General features: G+C 43.9%; 1 protein-coding gene across 2 annotated transcripts in view; it reads left to right on the forward strand.

Annotated features, from left to right (window-relative positions):
- Positions 1–18,174, forward strand: part of SOS2 (SOS Ras/Rho guanine nucleotide exchange factor 2) — a 72,197-nt gene that overhangs the window by 34,485 nt on the left and 19,538 nt on the right. Inside the window, exons 7-12 of one of the 2 annotated variants that reach the window (XM_054400036.1) lie at positions 653–763; positions 1,945–2,043; positions 7,915–8,042; positions 9,620–10,275; positions 15,086–15,167; positions 16,815–16,937. In XM_054400036.1, coding sequence (XP_054256011.1) covers positions 653–763; positions 1,945–2,043; positions 7,915–8,042; positions 9,620–10,275; positions 15,086–15,167; positions 16,815–16,937 — 1,199 coding nt within the window. The remainder of the gene's footprint in view (positions 1–652; positions 764–1,944; positions 2,044–7,914; positions 8,043–9,619; positions 10,276–15,085; positions 15,168–16,814; positions 16,938–18,174) is intronic. The other variant, XM_054400037.1, reaches the window with a different exon arrangement.

Genomic DNA, 18,174 nt, shown 5'->3' on the forward strand with positions numbered 1-18,174 from the left:
GAAGGAAGTAAATTGACAGAGACAGAAGTAAATCACCATTTTATGTGAAATGTGGGTGGGCTGAAAGCAAGAACTTCACAGAAACACAGAATGGTGGAAGTTGGAAGGGACCTCTGGAGATCATGTTTGAAGCAGGGTCACTCACAGCAGGTCACTAAGGATCACAATGCCCAGGTGGGTTTGGAATCTCTCCAGATAAGGAGACTCCACAGCCTCTCTGGGCAGCCTGATCCAGGGCTCTGCCACCCTCTCAACAAAGCAGGTCCATCCTTATGTTTAGATGGAACCTCCTGGGTTCCAGTTTGTGCCTGTTGCCCCTTGTTCTATCACTGGGCACCACTGAAAAGAGTCTGTCCCCATCCTCTTTCCTCCCCACCCTTCAGCTCTTACTGAGTGTTGAGAAGATTGCCTCTCAAGTTTGTGTTACTGATAAGAATGGTGAGGTTGAGGAGTGCTGCCAAAATGTTGTGCACATTTAAAATTTGGAAGTGAAAAAAGGTTTGTGGTTTTCTGAATATTTGTTTTGCAAAATCAATATTTTCTTGCAAAGTTCCACTTGTGTATCAGTTTATTAAAGGAATTAATTGTACCACCTGGCATAGAAAGTGCTTACATCTTCCATCTATGAATAAAATTCTCTGTTTTTATTTAGGAGCAAGCCTTTGATCCATATGAAACCTTGTCCCAGGATATTCTCTCTCCACAATTTCATGAGCATTTTAATAACTTAATGGCAAAACCTGCTGTTGCTCTCCACTTCCAGGTGAGTGCAAGCAAGAAGTACTGAATTGCTTTAGCTCTCAGATTTCAAAGGTTTGAATTTTGTCAGTAATTTTTTACTTTCAATTGAGGAAGAAATAATCCAGATTATTACCTTCTTCAGTATAAGGTATTTCAACTCTGTCACTTCTTATAAAAACTGCACTTAGCTCTGAGTGTTTTTCATTTATTTTTTTCTCATACCAGACTCTTGCTTGAGAAAAGAGGGTGACTTCTGATCCCTGACACTTCTGTTTCTGTTTCGCCTTTTAATGCCAAACACAGGCACCCATACACAGTATTTTCATTTTCCTCCATCCCAGTCCTCCGCATCCATCACTGAAGCTGGGACTAGTAGTTCTTGAATAATTTCTTTAGGAGGACTCTCCAGCAAGATAATTTATGGTGGTTTTTAATTTTTATTACTTCCTTCTGCCAACGATCTGCTAAAACCTCCTGTTCAGAAGACTGAACTTGGGTTCAGAAATGCACTTAGAGAAGCTGCTGAGCAAGTGTTTGGTCAGTGGTGCTCACAGCTAAAGTCATTATAGAAACACTTGGTACAGTTCACTGGGGCCCACATCTCTGCAAGCTGAGATTTCTCTGAGCCATTCCTTCAGGTGAGTGTTCCTTCTTCAGCTCCAAGCACTCGGAAAGCTGCACCATCTCACTCATCTCACGCCTTTGCACTTGGGTGAATGAAGTGAGACATTTTACCTATCTCCCTAGCAAGTTTAAACCCCAAAGTCCTAGTCCAGACGTGGTATGTGGCCACGTCTCCAGCCTATTCAGGTCCCTCTGGATGACACCCCTTCCCTCCAGCGTGTTGTCCACACCACACAGCTTGGTGTCGTCAGCAGACATGCTGAGGGTGCCTCCATCCCACTGTCCATGTCACCAACAAAGATGTTAAACAGAACTGGTTCCAGTTACAAGGATGTTTACAAGATCTGCTTGCTTGATGCCAGAGCAATTATGTGTCTCTGAGTCTTAGGAAGAGAAACACCAATGTTTTTGCAAACTTTATTGTTGTCATTACTGCTGGATGTAAGCATGGAGTACTGTAGGTCAGAGGGCATACTCTAGATGTTTGTAGCACAACCATCCTGCTCAGAGCACTGCTAACTTCAGGGCCTTGTCCTGAGTATTTCAGTGTCAGTAATCCTCTTTGCTTTTCCTTTCCAGTCCACTGCTGAAGGGTTTAAAGAAGCTGTACGATATGTTCTGCCACGACTCATGCTTATCCCTGTCTATCACTGTTTGCACTACTTTGAGTTACTACAGGTAAATGAAGCCACACTCTTGTTTCCTCCTAAAAACGCTTATTATTGTGGAGAATCTGAGCTTTTGCATGGGTGATTAGATTTGACTTACTGTCCCCAGTTCAGGAGGCACAGGGTTGTACTAAAGTGTCCAATGGAGGCTACAAGGATGATGGAGGGATTAGAACATCTGATGAGGAAAGGCTAAGAGACCTGGGGCTGTTTAGTCTGCAGAATAGAAGATTGAGAGGGGATCTTACTAATATTTATAAATATCTGAAAGGTGGGTGTCAAGAAGAAGGGGCCAGTCTCTTTTAAATTGTGTCTTATGATAGGCAAGGGGCAGTGGATACAAACTGGAACACAGGAAGTTCCACCTCAACTGGGGAAAAACTTTTTACTGTAAGGGTGACAGAGGCCTGGAGGAGGCTTCCCAGAGAGGTTGTGTTGTCTCCGTCTCTGGAGACTTTCAAGATCCATCTGGATGTGTTCCTGTGTGACCTGCCTTACGTGATCCTGCCTTGGCAGGGGAGTTGGACCTGATGATCTTTATGATTCTTTGATTCTGAATATTGAAAGATAGGAAAACATTAATTTGACATCATTTAGTATATGTTTGAAAAGTAAAATAATTTAAAACCAAAATAATCTTCAAAAGTAATTGTTGCTCTGATATGAATATTTGTCTTATTAAACAGATCTTTATGAAACTTGATTTCTCATATAGGTATAAATTTAATGTGCAAATCAGTTTCTTCTTTCTTGAGGGATGAATTTTTTTGCCTGTTCAGAATAAGCTAAACTAGTTCAGTGTGGGGATTGAAGAACAGTTCAGATCAATAGCCTCGAGTCGCTCTCCAGTTGCAGCTCAGCTGATACTATTATGGGGACTGGGGAGACATGTCCCATCAGCAGAGTCAGAATAATCTATTCTTAACATTCCACCATTTGTCCTAAATGGAAAAGTTGCAGCAAAAACTACCATTTTTTCATACCGTAGCACGCCGCCTCCATTTTGAGAGGACATGGAATGAAGTACTATTATTTTATTATTTTCTATCTTCTAAGAAATGACATTGATGAAATGCTGGGGTTTAGGGAGTTCTGATTCAGATGATGTAAAGTTATTCCTGCAGGACAGATTTTACCATGCAAGTTGTTTAGGTTGGCATCTAGTCCATATTTGTGAGCAATTCTGCCTGTTGAGGCTTTCCTTAGTTTGGAACAGCCACTCTTCGTTTGACCACAGATCACTTGCACATATTTTATCCTGAAGTGTGCTAGCAAGGTGGTTCCCATCAGTAGATATTTCCCTTGAGTATAATAGCTAAAAGCCAAAAAGTAACTAAGCATTAGCAGATTTTTGCTTACAAGCAAATGTTTCTGCTGTGAATTATGAGACAAGAGGCCAGCAGTCAGCAGAAATTTAGCATTTGAGATCTGCAGTACTTATTATTGAAAAAGATAAAGTAGCTTTGCTGTAGAAAATAGAATTTCCTTTAAAATACTTAGAGTGTTTATTCAGTAGATGAGGTTCAACAAGGCCACATGCTTGGTCCTCCACTTGGATCACAACCACCCCTTGCAACACTCAAGTTTGGAGAAGAGTGGCTGGAAATTGCCTGGTAGAAAAGGAGATGGGAGTGTTGTTTGACAGCCAGCTGAACATGAACCAATGTGTGCCCAGGCGGCCAAGAAGGCCACCAGCATTCTGGCTTTGATCAGCAATAGTGTGGCCAGCAGGACCAGGGCAGGGATTGTCTCCCTGTACTCAGCACTAGTAAGATCAGACCTAGAGTACTGGGTTCAGTTTTGGGCCTGTCGTGCCAAGAAGGACATTGAGGTGCTGGAGCAGCACCAGAGAAGGGCAACAAATCTGATGAAGGGTGTGGAGAACAGGTCTGGTGAGGAGCAGCTGAGGGAACTGGGGGTGTTCAGCCTGGAAGCTGGAGGGGAAACCTTCTACCTGAAAGGAGTTTGTAGTAAGGTGGGGGTTGGTCTCTTCTCCTAGGTAACAAGTGATGGGTCAAGAGGAAATGGCCTCAAGTTGTACCAGGCAAGGTTTAGGTTGGACATTAGAAGAAACTTCTTCACTGAAAAGGTTCTCAAACACTGGAACAGACTTTTGAGGATGATGGTTGAATTCCCATCCCTGGAGCTCTTTTAAAGCAGAGATGTGGTGCTGAGGGACATGGTTTAGCACCAGCCTTGGTAGAGTTAGAAAATGGTTTGACTCAATGATTTTAAAGGTCTTTTCTAATGAAAACCCTTCTATGATGTGAAGAAAGCTTCTGTTTGCCCGTTCTGTTGGGAAAGTTTGTAGTGCTGAAAAGGGTAAGTGAATTATTAACTCACTGGGATATACTTCAACAAGTGCAGTATCCCATGGCTGTAGCTGACATTTTGAAATAGCAACAGAAATTACACTTCTAAGTTCTCAGTAAACCGTGATCTTAGCAGTGCTGTACAGCTGTGTTACATGATCTCAGGGAAGCTGTGGATGTCCCCTCCCTGGTGGACCTTGAGCAATCTGGTCTAGTGGAAGGTGTCCCTGACCATGGTGGGGAAGGTTGGAACTAGATGGTCTTGAAGGTCCCTTCCAACCCAAACCATTCTATGATCTTCCTTCATATTTCAAGGGATTTACTTGCATGAGGGAAAAAAGGAAACTTTGCAGCATAGAATTTACATGTATTACAATATAAAATGTTCTCCAAACAATCACAGGCAAAAAAATGGCAGTTGTTAAGACCAGGTGTGTAGTTAATATCTAACACATACATTCCTTTTATTCTTTTTACTTTTTTCTTTCAGTCTTGATTTCATTATATCTACAACGATTATTTTGCATGTCCTGACTTAGATAAGTAAATACAAGGATGATGTATTTTGATTCGTGAACCACACATCTGCAGTGTCTGGGCTACCAATATTGAATAATTTAGTTATACTTTAATAATGTATTATAATAATTTAATAATAAAGGTTTAAATCCAAGTGGTTTCAATACATTTTAAGTCTTAAGCACTTCTGTTGGTTGTCATGCTAGAAAAAAGTTAACAAAGCTTTTAAAAAACCAAAAGCAACCCAAATGGTCAGTGGATTTCTAGAAAATTAGATTTCTAGAAAAAGTGAATTTCTAGAAAATAGAATTTCTAGGAAAGGGTTGTTTCTGGTGATCTAGAAAGATCACTGCACTGTCTCTGCTGAGAAGACTGAGGGGGGATCTCATCCATGCTTACAAATACTTCAAGGGTGGGTGTCAGAAGGATGGGACCAGTCTTTTTTCAGGTGGTGCCCAGTGACAGGACAAAGGGTAACCGGCACAAACTTGAGGAGGAACTTCTGTAATTTAAGGCTGACAGAGCACTGGAACAGGCTGCCCAGAGAGGTGGTGGAGTCTCCATCTCTGGAGACATTCTAAACCTGCCTGGATGTGTTCCTGTGCGACCTTCTTTAGGTGAACCTGCCTTGGCAGGGGAATCGGACTCAAAGATCTTCAGAGGTCCTTCCAACCCCTGTCATTCTGTGAAGTTTTACATTATCATAGTTTTAATATTTGCCTTCATAAAGCTTATGTTTCTGTAAGGAGCTGTTCCAAAAGAAATTAAAATGATCAAAGAACTAAAAGATGACAGGAGAAGCATGGCACAGTTCTGCCAACCTTGCTTTGAAGTGAGCACTGACAGCTTTCTAGATACATCTCTTTCCCGAAATTAGTGTGACTTCCCTTCCCATAAGGGTCAGCTGTGTATGGTAATTCTCTGGAACTTGTCAAAATGTTCTTCTTTCACCTTTAAAAGACATAATTGGATGAGTGACCTGTATTATGCTGAAGGTCAGGCTAATTAATGACCCATTGTGTCTTACATCTGGGAAGTGGAGTGCATCAGTGTGATACTAAGGGGTGAAATCACATGCCACAGCTTTGGGAGAATCCAAACATTTTAAGTGATTTTACAAGCTGTGTAGCCTTTATCTGCCTTTTAGGGAAGCATTGACACAAATATTTTATTGATCAGAGTTTTCTGTGGCTTTAAAACTTAAGATTAAATGTTTTGCATGCAAGCTGGTTAGCTTTTTCTTCAGTGACAGGAAAGGGTGGTCACTATTGATGTTCTAAACCATGGCACAGAGAAGAAAGTTTGGTTTTGAGAGCCTGCCTGAAATATGTAATGCTGCAAAAATGTTCTGTCTCCAGGGGACTCTCTGTGCTCATAACTTGTGTTAATGTTGATAGGATCAGGTTATACAGGCACATTCTTAAACTTCTTCATAACAACCTTCCAGTGCTCTAAGGGGCCTACAAGAAAGCTGGGGAAGGACTTTTTACAAGGGCTTGTAGTGATAGGATGAGGGGCAGTGGATTGAAGGTTGATGAGGACAGATTGAGACTGGATATGAGGAAGAAATTCTTTACAGTGAGGGTGGTGAGACCTCCCTGGGAGGTGGTGGATGCTCCCTCCCTGGAGGTGTTCGAAGTCAAGTTGGATGAGGCCTTGAGCAACCTGGTCTAGGTAAAGGTGTCCCTTTCTACTTGCAGATGTCCCTGCTGACTTGCAGGAATTTTGGACTAGATGACCTTTAAAGGTCCCTTCCCACCCAAACCATTCTGTGTTTGTATGGCTAATATATTACAAACTCTTGGTATGGTTTCTCTGTCACCATTGTATTTGTCTCTAGGAATTGTGTTTGAAAAAGACCTAGCAAAAATTGCAGCATAAAAGCAACAGAGTATTCACATTTTCAAGGCTTCAGTAGGGACAGAAGATAAGATTGTTACTTCTGAAGAATTACCAAAAAGTTCTGGTGAATGGGGACATAAATGAAGTAATGAACAATTTACAGAAGCACAGGGGCTAATGTTTTGGCAAAATACCAAAAGTAAAGTGAATGAAATTGAAGTATGAAAAGCTTAAAAATTCTTTCAAGCTGGAGAACTTTTCTCCTTGATGTTGAAACCTGTTTGTGTTCTGGTGTCCCTGTCTTAAGAAGGACATTGAACTGTTTGAGCTAGTCCAGAAGAGGGCCACAAAGATGATCCAAGGGCTGAAGCACCTCTGCTATGAGGATAGGATGAAGGAACTGGGCTTGTTCAGCCTAGAGAAGAGAAGACTCTAAGGGGACCTTGTATCTGCTTTCAGGTGGCTGAAGGGATCCTACAGAAAAGCTGGAGAGGGACTTTTCATAAGGGTGTCTAGCAACAGGAATAGGGGGAATGGTTTTAAGCAGGGTTAGTCTGGATCTTAGGAAGAAGTTCTTCACTATGAGTGTGGTGAGACTCTGCCCAGAGAGTTGTGGATGCTCCCTCCCTGGAGGTGTTCGAGGCCTTGAGCAACCAAGTTCAACTGAGAGGCAAGTACAGGAGGACAATCACTTGTGTGGTCCTGCTGGTCACACTGCTGCTAAGCCAACCCAGGATTCTGTTGGCCTTCTTGGCCACCTGGGTGGGCACACACTGACCCATGTTCAGACAACTGTTGATCAACACCCTCAGGTCCTTTTCCACTGGGCAGTTTCCAGCCACTCTGCCCCAAGCCTGGAGCATTCTTGGGGTTGTTGTGACTCAAATGCAGGACCCAGCACGGGGCCTTGTTGAACCTCAGCCCACTGATCCACTGGCTCTTGGTAAAGAGATAAAGGATTATATGTCTGAACTCTCTCCTGCTCTCCCCTATTGAGTGTCTAATGACTTCTGCTGAACATCTGACATGGGTTTTAGTTACGTACCTAGCTAGTTTTGAGTGTGCTTCTAGTAATAACTCTCTCCTTGACTTGAAGTCACCAATTTCACCCAATACTATAGATAACTCTGTGTAAGGATGTTTTTTTTCAGCCTCCCTACTACCCTTCTATAAATTAACCTGAAAGAAAGCTGTTTGTTCCACCACAGCAATTGCAGGAGTGCAGTGAAGATGAGGAGGATCGGGAGTGTTTAAAACAAGCCATTACAGCTCTCCTGAACCTGCAGTGCAGCATGGAGCGCATTTACAGCAAGCATTCCCCACGACGGCGGCCTGGGTAAGAATCCACAAAGCTCTTCTGCTTTCCCAAAGCTGGCAGGAGATAAATGATGTGGAAGGAATTGTTTTGGGTTTTTTTTTTTTCCCTTGTTAGATAACTGTGTATTTTCCTTTTCAAAACATAGCAGTTTTCATTCTAAATGGAGTAGAAGCCCAAAACCTTCAGAGTCCACCTTTATGAATGATGTCAGTATCTTGTTCCTTCTTTAGCCAAGGCAGTGCATGGGACTTCTTTGGAACAGTAACCTTGATCAGGACTACCTCTATAGATGAGATAAAGCAGTGGATGTTGCCTACCTTGACCTCAGTAAGGCTTTTGATACTGTCTTCCACAACATCCTCAAAGGCAGTCTTGAAAAGTGTGGGTTAGATGAGTGGACAGTGAGGTGAGTTGAGAACTGGCTGAAGGACAAAGTTCAGCGGGTTGTGATCAGTGGGGCAGAGTCTACTTGGAAGCCTGTAGATAGTGGTGTTCCCCAGGGGTCAGTACTGGGTCCAGTCTTGTTCAACATCATCATCAGTGGTCTGGGTAGAAGGGATGGAATGAACCCTCAGGCAGTTTGCTGACAGTACAGAGCTGGGAGGAGTTGCTGACACCCCATCAGGCTGTATTGCCATTCAGTGAGACCTGGACAGGATAAAAAGTTGTGTGGAGGGGAACCTCATGAAGTTCAACAAAGGCAAGTGTAGGGTCCTGTACCTGGGGAGGAATAACCACCTGCAACAGTACAGGTGGGAGTTTGACCTGCTGGAAAGCAGTTCCATGGAGTGTTGGGAGTACAGGTAAACAAGTTCACCATAAGCCAGCAACATGCTTCTGTGGCCAAGAAGGTCAGCGGTCTCCTGGGGTACAATCAGAAGAGTGTGGCCAGCAGGTCAAGTGAGGTTCTCCTTCTCCTCTACTATGTCCTAGTGAGGTCACAACTGGAGTACTGGATCCAGTTCTGGGCTCCCAAGTTCAAGAGAGACAGGGAACTACTAGAGAGAGTGCGGTGGAAGCTACAAAGATGCTGAGGGACCTGGAGCATCTCTGTGAGGACGAAAGGCTGAGAGACCTGGGGATGTTTAGCCTGGAGGAGAGCAGCCTGAGAAGGGATCTGATCAATGCTCATCAAGAGCTGAAGGGTGTGGGGCAAGAGAATGGGGCCAGACTCTTTTCAGTGGTGCCTAGCAACAGGACAAGGGGCAATGGGAACAAACTGGAATCCAGGAGGTTCCATCTGAGCATGAGGAGAAACTTGTTTGGTGTGAGTGCTGAATCCCTGGAGCATTCTGCCCAGAGATGTTGTGGAGTCTCCTTCTCTCAAGAGATTCCAAACCCTTGTGGACATTGTGATCCAGAGGAGGGCCATGAAAATGATCAGGGGATTGGAACACCATTGTAATCCTGGGCAAGCTGCTGTGGGTGACCCTGTGGGAGGGGCTCAATTATCCCCAGAAGACCCTCCCAAACCCCACTGTGCTGGGATTCTGTGATATTTAGGGCAAAGAAATAATGATATGAACAATTAATTCAGCTAATTCCAATGTGGAATATGCCCATCATCATGACTCATTTTCTTGTATTCATTCAAGGGAGCCTGTCTGTCGCTTCTATAACCGACAAATAAGAAGCAAGCACCTGGCCATCAAGAAAATGAATGAAATCCAGAAAAATATTGATGGGTGGGAAGGCAAAGACATTGGGCAGTGCTGCAACGAGTTCATCATGGAAGGTGGCTTGACGAAAATAGGAGCCAAACATGAACGCCACATCTTTCTCTTTGATGGTTTAATGATCAGCTGCAAAACCAACCACGGACAGTCGCGGCTGCCTGGCTACAGCAACGCTGAGTACAGGCTGAAGGAAAAATTCATCATGAGGAAAATACAGATTATTGATAAAGATGACACAGCAGAGTATAAACATGCTTTTGAGCTGGTGTCTAAAGATGAAAACAGCATCCTGTTTGCTGCCAAGTCTGCTGAAGAGAAGAGCAATTGGATGGCAGCTCTGATTTCCCTCCAGTATCGCAGTACTCTGGATAGGATGCTGGATTCAGTCTTATTGCAAGAAGAAAATGAACAGCCCCTGAGGTTGCCCAGCCCAAATGTCTATCGTTTTGTAGTGGAGGACTCTGAAGATAACATTGTTTTTGAGGACAACCTGCAGAGCAGGAATGGCATTCCTATCATCAAAGGAGGAACAGTTGTGAAATTAATCGAGAGGTTGACATACCACATGTATGCAGGTATCCTCTACCTTCATTACAGAGATGTTTTTTCAGGTCATGCTTGGGTGACAGATGACTCCTTTTATCTTTTTGAGTTGGTTGTGTTTTTTTTTATAGAATCACAGAATTGTTTTAGTTGGAAGAGTCCTTTAAGATCATTGAGTCCAACCTTCAACCTAAGATCACCATGGCCATTTAAGAGTCCTTTAAGATCATTGAGTCCAACCTTCAACCTAAGATCACCATGGCCATTTAAGCATGTCCCAAAGTCCCATGTCCACACATTTCATGAACACCTCCAGGGATGGTGACTTCACCACCTCCCTGGGCAGCCTGTTCCAATCCCTGACCACTCTTTCAGCAAAGAAATTTTTCCTAATATCCAACCTGAACCTCCTCTGGCACAATTTTAGACCTTTTTCCCTTGTTCAATTGCCTCCCTAAGAGAGGAGTTGTAGAGAGGAGTGAGGTCTCCCCCTTGGGCTTTTTCTGCCCATATTTAAATGTAAAACAAGATTTGCAGAAGAAGAACCCTGAACAGTATGTGTTACCAAATCAGATGGCTTTGCTGGCAAAGTGGTAGGAAGATTTTGGATATGCAAGTCCTCCCCCTGAGAAAAAAAAGCATCAGGGGTGTAAAAGGAGGCACTGGTGTTTCCTGAGACATCATAGCTAAAGCAGTGCTGGTACAGGTTGTGTGACTGTGGAGGAAGAAAAATATTGGAGGTTTTATCAATTATACCACCTGGTCCAGTGGAAGGTGTCCCTGCCCATGACATTAGGCTTGGAACTAGATGATCTTAAATGTCCCTTCCAACCCAAAGTATTCTATAATTTAGCCTGCTGGTTTGTGAAGTCCCATGGTAGAAAAGGTTGCAAATCACAATCACCATTCTTCAGAGTTTCCTGTGGAATGCTATCATAAAACCACAGAAACTAAACCTTGAAGTAGTTACATGAAGTACTGATGTTGATGCAGATGTGAGATCTTGGGTCTGGGGTGAAAGGGGACACAGGGAAGCTGAGAAAAGGCTGCTGGTGGAACCATCGTGTGCAAGTTCTCCTTTGTGCTTTTTACAAAATTGCCTGACTTCTAAGTGGGTCTTTTTTAGAATCGGAGAGATTAGAAAAGACCTCCAAGATTGAGTCCAACCATTAAACCAGTACTGCCAAGTCCACCACTAAACCATGTCCCTCAGCACCACATCTACATGGTTTTTGAACACTTCTAGGGATAGTGACTCCTTCACTTCCCTGGGCAGCCTGTTACAGTGCTTAAGAAACAATTAATTGAAGAAGCTTTTCCTAAAGCCCAGCCTAAACCTTCCCTGGTACAGCCTGAGGCTGTTGGTATGCAAGTCATCCATAATTGTGGTGTCCATGAGTCCCAAGTCATCCATACCTGAAATGTGGTGGATTTCATTGGCTTGTAGACTTAGTTCTTCTCCTACATGAACTGGTGTGTCTGAGTTTGCTAGAATATCCAACTTCTATAGCACAAGAACTTGGCCACTTTAGTCTTGGGAGTCTTCAATGGAAGCATTGCCTCTTGGCTTTATGTATGATTTTTCTAAACAGTGTTTAGAGCCAAGACTACTAAAATCCTCTCTCTCAGCCCCAACAAGGGCACTTTCTTAGAATCACAGAATTGTTTCAGTTGGAAAACACCTCTAAGATCACAGAGTCCAACCATCCACCCAACAGCACCACGGCCATTAAACCATGTCCCAGCGTGCCATGTCCGCACGTTTCTTGAACACCTCTGGGGACGATGACTCTGCCACCTCCCTGGTCAACCTGTTCCAATGCCTGAATACTCTTTCTGTTTTTTGATGACCATCAGCATGTAGAGGGACTAATCAGTTTATTGTAGGTTGGAGTTAGCACATAGGCTCTGCATTCATACAGTCACATTAGAGAAGACCCCAGTCTATACCAGGATACCATCAGAGGTAGTAGATGAAGAGTTAATAAACTCCTGAATTTCAATCAGGAGCCACCATTAGTAGAATCATAAAATCATAGAATGCTAGGGGTTTGGAAGAGACCTCCAGAGATCATTGAGTTGAAGGCCCTGCAAAGCAGGATCACTAAAGACAGGTCACACAGGAATGTGTCCAGGCAGGTTTTGAAGATTTCTAGAGAAGGAGACTCCACAACCTTCTGGGAAGCTTGCTGCAGTAGAACATTGTTTGTATTTCGTGTTTTATTGGGAATGTCATTTGCAGAAATAAATGTCAAAAATAATACAAAGGAACCTGCACAGGTCAGAGAGCGGAGTGGCAGCCTTCATTTTAATGACAAAAAGACAGCACGGTGGGGGTTGGAAGGCACCTCTGAGAAGTTAAAAAATCAGCTAAATTAATTTCTTATATCATTATTTCTTTGTCCTAAATATCACCAAATCCCAGCACTGTAGGGGTTGGAAGGGACATCTGGAGATCACCTAGTCCTACCTCCATGCTAAAGCTGAGTCACCCACAGCAGCTTGCCCAGGATCACAATGTCTAACTGGGTTTGGAATCTCTGCAGAGCAGGAGACTCCACAACCTCTCTGGGCAGCCTCCTCCAGAGCTCCAGCACCCTCACATCAAAGAAGTTTTTCCTTATGAGGAAAATGCTTAATTTTATCCTTAAGAGGATTACAGATCTTGTCTGCAGAGCAGAGATACAACCTACCTGTTCAATGGTGAGAAGAAGATTGACTTTTAAAACATCACAAATAGTGCTGAAGAGTGAGTGCAGACGTGAGGTGAAAGCAGAACAGGCCAGCCCAGGACTGGGGTGCAAACTCAGCAGCATTACCACAGAATGAGAGCACCACTACTTTGAGCTTGCAAACACGTTCCTATATATGGATGCTTTAAAAATGTTGAGCAGTGTTCTGCAGGGAATTTAAACCTTCTTAAAAGCAGTGTTTGTCTTAATCTTTGGTGGGTTTATTAGAAGAGATTCGCTGCCTACATCTTGATGGCTGCTGATAGCATCTTATAGAAGATTCAAGACTACTTACAGAGCTGCAAGAAAAAAGAACCTCCCGTGTGACTGAATCTCCCAAACATCTTTGAGAGGGAGGTGGTGGAGTCACTGTCTCTGGAGGTGTTCAAGAAATGCTTGGACATGGCATTTCAGGACATGGTTTAATGGCCGTGGTGGTCATTGAAGGTTGGTCTTGATGATCTTGGAGGTCTTTTCCAGCTGAAGCGATTCTATGATTCTAACAACCCAAAATTCACAGTTCTGAGTGAGCACCCACACTTCTCTAGGTCTAGTGTTCTGGGATTTCAGGCTTAGTTTGCTCCCAGGCAGCTCTGGAAGCATTGTCTGGCATCCTGACACAGGAGCAGCTTCTGGCCACTGCTACTGTTGTGAGAGGGTAAGCTTCAGGGATCATAGAACCACAGACTGATTTGGGTAGGAAGGGACCTTTCAAGGTCTTCTATTCCAGTTCCCCCTGCAGTCAGCAGGGACATCTGCAGGTTGCTCAGAGCCCCAAACAAACTTACCTGGAAAGATTCCAGGGATGGGGCATCACTACCTCTCTGGGCAACCTTGGCCAGAGTCCTGCCACCCGCAGCATCAAAAATTTGATCCTTGTATCCAACGTGAGTCTACTCACTTCGAGGTGACTCATCACCCTTTGTCATGTTATAACAGTTCCCAGTTCATCTGCTTCTTTCCTACTGGCCCCCTTAAGACCACCAGAAGGTCTCCCTGGAGCCTTCTCTTCTCCAGGCTGAACAACCCTAGTTTTCTCAGCCTGGCCTCACAGCAGGGGGCTTCCAGCCCTCCCATCATTGCTGTGACCTCCTCTGGCCCCACTCCAACAGGTCCATGTCTCTGCTGTGCTGAAGACTCCAGAGCTGGCCCTAGCACTGCAGGTGGGGTCTTAGCAGAGCAGACCAGAGGGGCAGAATCCCCTCCCTGCACCTGCTGGCCACACTGCTGGGCATCAGCCCTGGACATGGCTAGCCCTGTGCTGTCAGCTCACGGTGCTGGCTCATGTCCAGCTTTTCACCCGTCAGCACCCCCAAGTTCTTCTCTTCAAGGCTAATTCTCAGTGTTAAGATTAGGACCAGCCTTGGTGGCTCACAACAAAGAGATTTGTTTATTGGGCTGCTTCTTCACACTCTTAAGAAACTCTGTACAAGAGGGTGGAATTAAAAGAGATTAAGGGAACAATATTTTTCCTTGAATACATCAGAGGAGGCCCAATGAAATGCTGGTAGCTTGCAGATAGGCACATCTCATGGTAGCACACCTACCACAGCAGTGAGAAACAGCAGGATGAAGGTGTGATGCCATGTGAAGATGCAACCTCTTGAAGTGCTGCATTTTGTGAGATCTCTCTGCTTGTCATGTTTCCCATCTGGCTGCTCAGCAGAGGGTAGTTGTGTGCTGCAGTGGTGTGGCTAGGGCAGGGGTGCAGTCTCCACTGCTCGAGACCTTTTAAGAAAGGTAAGACAAATGTCTTGTTGAGTTGGTAAAGGTTTTTTAGATGTCCAGAGAGTAAGGCTACTTGGTTCTACCATGTCTGCTTTGTCTTTATGAAAGCATGGAATAGTGGGGGTTCAGGGAGTGTGAACTATTCCTTGTGCCAAGAGTGAGAGAGTTTTTGAGAGAACATAGTATGTGTGGTGAATCATTTCACAGGGAAATTGCATCAAAGAACCAAAAATTTCACAAGCTGTATGATTTCTGGTATTTTTCAAAATACAGTGCTTGACTTAGTACCTTCGTGTATTTTCTGCACTCGAAGCTTTATCTGTGAGTATTTTATACCTGGCATTTTAAAAATCCACTCCATTCTATTATTCTGTCTTCACAGATCCTAATTTTGTACGTACTTTCCTTACCACCTACCGCTCCTTCTGCAAGCCCCAGGAACTTCTGAGTTTACTGATTGAAAGGTAAGTGGTGGTCATCCTTTCTGAAGACACTGAACCTGCTCCTTTTGTGCTTGGATCCTCAGTGTCATATGGGACATGTTGTATTCAAGTTCATGAACCAGTAACTTCTAACACAGGATACAGTGGTGCAAGCTTTTAACGCAAGTGTCCTTCTCCCAGCTACTTTTAGTACCTGAAGGGGCCTACAAGAAAGCTGGGGAGGGACTTTTTACAAGACCTTGTAGTAATAGGATGAGAGGGAATGGATTTAAGCTGGAAGAGGGCAGATTTAGAGTGGATATTAGGAAGAAATTCTTTACAGTGAGGAAGGTGAGACACTGGAACAGGTTGCCCAGGAAGGTTGTGGATACCCCCTTCCAAGGCCAAGTTGGATGAGGCCTTGAGCAACCTGGTCTAGTGGAAGGTTTCCTTGCCCATGGCAGAGGGCTTGGAACTAGATGATCTTGAAGGTCTCTTCCAACCAAAACCATCCTGTGAATTCTATGACTACAAATTAGCATCCACTTACACTGGAAATAAATGTCTCCAGTTGCTCCAATAACTCCAGTTCTCTTTCAAAGTCATAAAAATGATGCTCTACCCAGTGAAGAAAAACATTTAATGTCCTGAAGAAGGAGAGAAAAAAACCCCAAATGTTACGGTTTGTTAAGGATTTCTGAGGCTCATCCCAAGTAATCACTCAATGACACTACCAAAACCGAATTACAGATCCGTGTGGTTGACAACAATCAAAATACAGAGGGGCAGAACAAAGACCAAACATGGCATCGATGACCACGGAAGTCCTCAAGTATTTAAAAACTAGTTTTTCACTGTTAACATATATGGTATAGTGGTTTAAATCTTATATACAGAATGTTTTTTTACAAGCATACAGTTGTGGAGTCACTGAACCTGGTGGTGTTCAAGAAACGTGTGACCATGGCACTTCGGGACATGGTTAATGGCCATGGTGGTGTTGGGTTGATTGTTGGACTCGATGATCTCAGAGGTCTTTTCCAACCCAAACTGTTACATGATTCTGTAGTTCCAGTTTTGAGGTGGTTTCAGAAAACACCAAAAATCAGATAAAATTGCTCATAGCAGGGGGGGTTGGAACTAGATGATCTTTAAGGTCCTTTCCAACCCAAACCATTCTATGAATCTATGAACTAGTTACCTGAGTTGTTTTTAGCTAGAGCACTTGGTGTGCCTCACCTATGGGGTGGCAATGTTTTGAACTGCTCAACTGGATCATGAGAGTCTAAGAATAGATGCAAATAAGGACAGAAATGTTCTAAGCAGTTTGTTTGAAAAACAACAGACTCTGAAGTAAACACCATTTGAACACAGTATGATAAAGCCGCTCTTAAGCTCTCTTCTAATCTTCACTTAATCAAGCTAGCAGGTAGTTAAAAACCTTCTATCCCAGTCTAGACATCTTGTGATGACCAGAGAGCTGGTGAATTTTCAGGGTGAGACCTGGGTGTGTTAATGCATAGCCAGGGGAAGAGGCAATTCCAGGCAAACCGGATATGGGATGAGTGCTTCAGTTTCACTGTGCTGACTAGTTTTTATAAATGAAGCTGCTCTTCATGTCCTACATAAAAGGGCTGTGTTTTTATCTTAATTGCCATCAGTTTTTTGGTGCTTTTTTTTTCTTCATAGGTTTGAAATCCCTGAGCCTGAGCCTACTGAAGCAGACAAGCTGGCCATTGAGAAAGGGGAGCAGCCCATCAGCGCAGACCTGAAGCGATTTCGCAAGGAATACGTCCAGCCAGTCCAGCTCAGGTTTATTTGCTTTGAAATCTGTTCTCTTCAAGCCAGCTTCTAGTTTGCTGATTATATGGTGATCCCAGAGGCAGTAATCTCTTTTGGAGATTGCTGTGCTGTCAGTCAGGGACTTATCACTGTCTGCAACTAGCCTAATATCCCATAACATGTTCTGATTAGTCAGACTGACTGCTGTTGTTGTTGCAATTCCACTTTGCTTCTCACCACCCACAAGAATACTGGATGGCTGCTATGTAAAGTGGCTGTGGGTGAGAGATGTACAACTTCAAAGTGTTTCTGACTGCCTTTTGAATGGATTCCTTGTTGACAGGCCTTGTGAAGATAGTTTCTCTGTTTCCATCTTTTTCCCCAGTCCTGCTGGTATTTTACTCCCTTTCCCAGCCCTGTAAATGTATTTGCACACAGACAGGGAGACTCTTGTCTGTGCTGCACATTGCAACAGGCTCTAGTGAATCTTCAAGGTCTTGCTTACCAAGCTAACTTGGGGAATAATTAAGTGTTTCTGGCATGAATGAGGCTAATTGTTTCCCTGATGAGGGATCAAGCTAGGAGGAGACACAGATCACAACCAATATTTGCTAGAACAACTTCTATTCATTAAAGTGTTTTTAATAGTAACATCAAGATGTTACTATTAATGGCAGGTAATTCTACCCACAGTACCCTCACTTATTGCCTTGTCACACGCAATCACAGAATCACAGACTGCTGGGGGTTGGAAGGGATCTCTGGAGATCATCCAGTCCAACCCCCCCTGCTAAAGCAGGGTCACCCACAGCAGCTTGCCCAGAATCACAATGTCCAGGTGGGTTTGCAATCTCTCTGGAGAAGGAAACTCCACAACATCTCTGGGCAGCCTACTCCAGGGCTTCAGCACCCTCAAAGTAAAGAATATTTTTCCTTATCTTCAGATGGAACTTCCTGAGTTCCAGTTTGTGCCTCTTGCTTCTTGTCCTGTCAGTCGGCACCACTGAGAAGAGTCTGACCCCATCCTCTTGCCCTTCCTAACCCCACCTCCCTGTTAGCTCTTGCTGAGCATTGAGGAGATCCCTTCTCAGGCTGCTCTTCTCCAGGCTGAACAGCCCCAGGTCTCTCAGCCTTTGCTCCTCATAGAGCTGCTTCAGGCCTCTCATCTCTGTAGCTTCTACTGAACTCTCTCCAGTAGTTCCTTGTCTTGATTTGGGAGCCCTGAACTAGATGAGTACTCCAGCTGTGGCCTCACTAGGGCAGAGCA

This window comes from Indicator indicator, chromosome 4 (assembly GCF_027791375.1).
Source record: "Indicator indicator isolate 239-I01 chromosome 4, UM_Iind_1.1, whole genome shotgun sequence".
NCBI classification, from domain to species: domain Eukaryota; kingdom Metazoa; phylum Chordata; class Aves; order Piciformes; family Indicatoridae; genus Indicator; species Indicator indicator.